Raw genomic sequence first — 1,988 nt, 5'->3', positions numbered from 1 at the left:
GTGCGAGTGAGTGTGTGAGTGTGTGTGTGTGCGTGCGAGTGAGTGTGTGAGTGAGTGAGTGTGTGTGTTCGCGTGCGAGTGAGTGAGAGAGTGTGTGTGTGTGGTGTTGAGTTAAGGTGAGTTGTGTCTGTGCTGCAGACGTCGGTGCAGGTTCCCTCTCCAGCTGCAGGAGTCATCGAGGAGCTGCTGGTTCCTGACGGAGGCAAAGTGGAAGGAGGAACTCCTCTGTTCAAACTCAAGAAAGGAGGTCAGCCATGTTTCTTTTTGCTAATATATATACCGAAGTGTTCTGGACTAAATGCATCTTATATTGTAATCATTACGATCATAAGCTGAATTCACTTCCTAACATGTTCATTGTGCGTGTTTAACTGATTACATGAGGTTTACTAACCATTATATTACTGCCATATGGATGATGCTTTAACTCTGACCAATAACAGAATTGTTATGTGAAGCTGCTTTGAAATGTGAAAAGCGCTATGTAAATAAACTTGAATTGAATCGAATTAAAGTTAAGGAAACTTTACTTGTAAACAACTAAACTACTAAACTAACTCTTTATTAACATGTAATACTGTAATTTAATATTTTTATGATGGACTAAGATCACAGTTTAAGATTGTAAGATTGTAAGTATTATACTAATTAAACACAGTTGAAGTCAAAAGTTTGCATACACCTTGCAGAATCTTGTTAGCTGAATGATCCACAGCTGTGTTTTTGTGTTTAGTGATAGTTGTTCATGAGTCCCTTGTTTGTCCTGAACAGTTAAACTGCTGCTGTTCTTCAGAAAAAACCCCAGCTCCCACTAATTCTTTGGGTTTCCAGCATTTCTGTGTATTTGAACCCTTTCCAGCAATGACTGTATGATTCTGAGATCCATGTTTTCACACCGAGGACAACTGAGGGACTCGTATGCAGCTATTACAGAAGCTTCAGACGCTCGCTGATGCTCCAGAAGGAGAAACCATGCATTAAGAGCCGGGGGTTTATTAATTCAACTAATATTTTCTCTTGTGGACTATATGTAAACATCTTGTATGTGAAATATCGTATTCAGGTCAGTACTAAATAAACAATAACATGCATTTTGTGTGATCCCTCTTATTTTGGTAAAATAATTAACATTTTGCAGATTCTGAAAGGGGGATGTAAACTTTTGACTTCAACTGTATAAAACAAAATTTTAGTTTTATTAAAGCTATTAGCTGTAGAAGACCCCCCATTTAAAATATCCGTCTTCATAATAACCATAACCAGAAATAAAGTGTCTGGGCTTTCCGTGCTAGGAAGTGGTTATTATTATAAATGAGTGCTGCTGTGCTGCGGTGGTTTCATCTCTGACTGTGTTTCAGCTGGAGCGGCTAAGACGACAGCAGCACCTCCTCCTGCAGCAGAGACTGCTCCTCCTCCCCCTGCTGCTGCTCCTGCTCCTGCTGCTGCTCCTGCTGCTGGAGGGCCCATCCCCACCAGCATGCCCCCTGTACCCCCTGTGCCGGCCCAGCCCATCCAGTCCAAACCAGGTCAGGAGAGTCCCCCGTTTACAGGATGAAATCTCATCATAGATGCTGTACATTCAGTAGAGGCTGAGATTGGTGTATTGTGATATGTGACCCTGGAGCACAAAACATGTCATAAGGGTCCATTTTTGGAAATTGAGATGTATACATCATCTGAAAGCTGAATAAATAATCTTTCCATTGATGTATGGTTTGTTAGGATAGGACAATATTTGAAAATCTGGAATCTGAGGGTGCAAAAAAAATCTAAATATTGAGAAAATCATCTTTAAAGTTGTCCAAATGAAGTTCTTAGCAATGCATATTACTAATCAAACATTAAGTTTTAATATATTTACAGTAGTAAATGTACTAAATATCTTCATGGAACATGATCTTTACTTAATATCCTAATGATTTTTGGCATAAAAGAGAAATGTATAATTGTGACCCATACAATGTATTGTTGGCTATTGCTACAAATAT

At 39.2% G+C, this 1,988-nt stretch overlaps 1 protein-coding gene across 1 annotated transcript in view; it reads left to right on the top strand.

Moving 5' to 3' along the window:
• Positions 1 to 1,988, top strand: part of LOC107554778 (dihydrolipoyllysine-residue succinyltransferase component of 2-oxoglutarate dehydrogenase complex, mitochondrial-like) — a gene marked incomplete at its 5' end in the record, with an annotated part of 26,207 nt that overhangs the window by 5,708 nt on the left and 18,511 nt on the right. The window contains 2 exons of the mRNA XM_016237386.1: positions 139 to 247; positions 1,359 to 1,526. Of these exons, the coding sequence (XP_016092872.1) occupies positions 139 to 247; positions 1,359 to 1,526 (277 nt within the window). The remainder of the gene's footprint in view (positions 1 to 138; positions 248 to 1,358; positions 1,527 to 1,988) is intronic.

This window comes from Sinocyclocheilus grahami, unplaced genomic scaffold (genome assembly GCF_001515645.1).
Source record: "Sinocyclocheilus grahami isolate Dianchi unplaced genomic scaffold, SAMN03320097.WGS_v1.1 scaffold513.1, whole genome shotgun sequence".
Lineage (NCBI taxonomy): Eukaryota > Metazoa > Chordata > Actinopteri > Cypriniformes > Cyprinidae > Sinocyclocheilus > Sinocyclocheilus grahami.
Note: the sequence above shows the minus strand (reverse complement) of the source record. Positions and strands in the feature narration are given on the sequence as shown.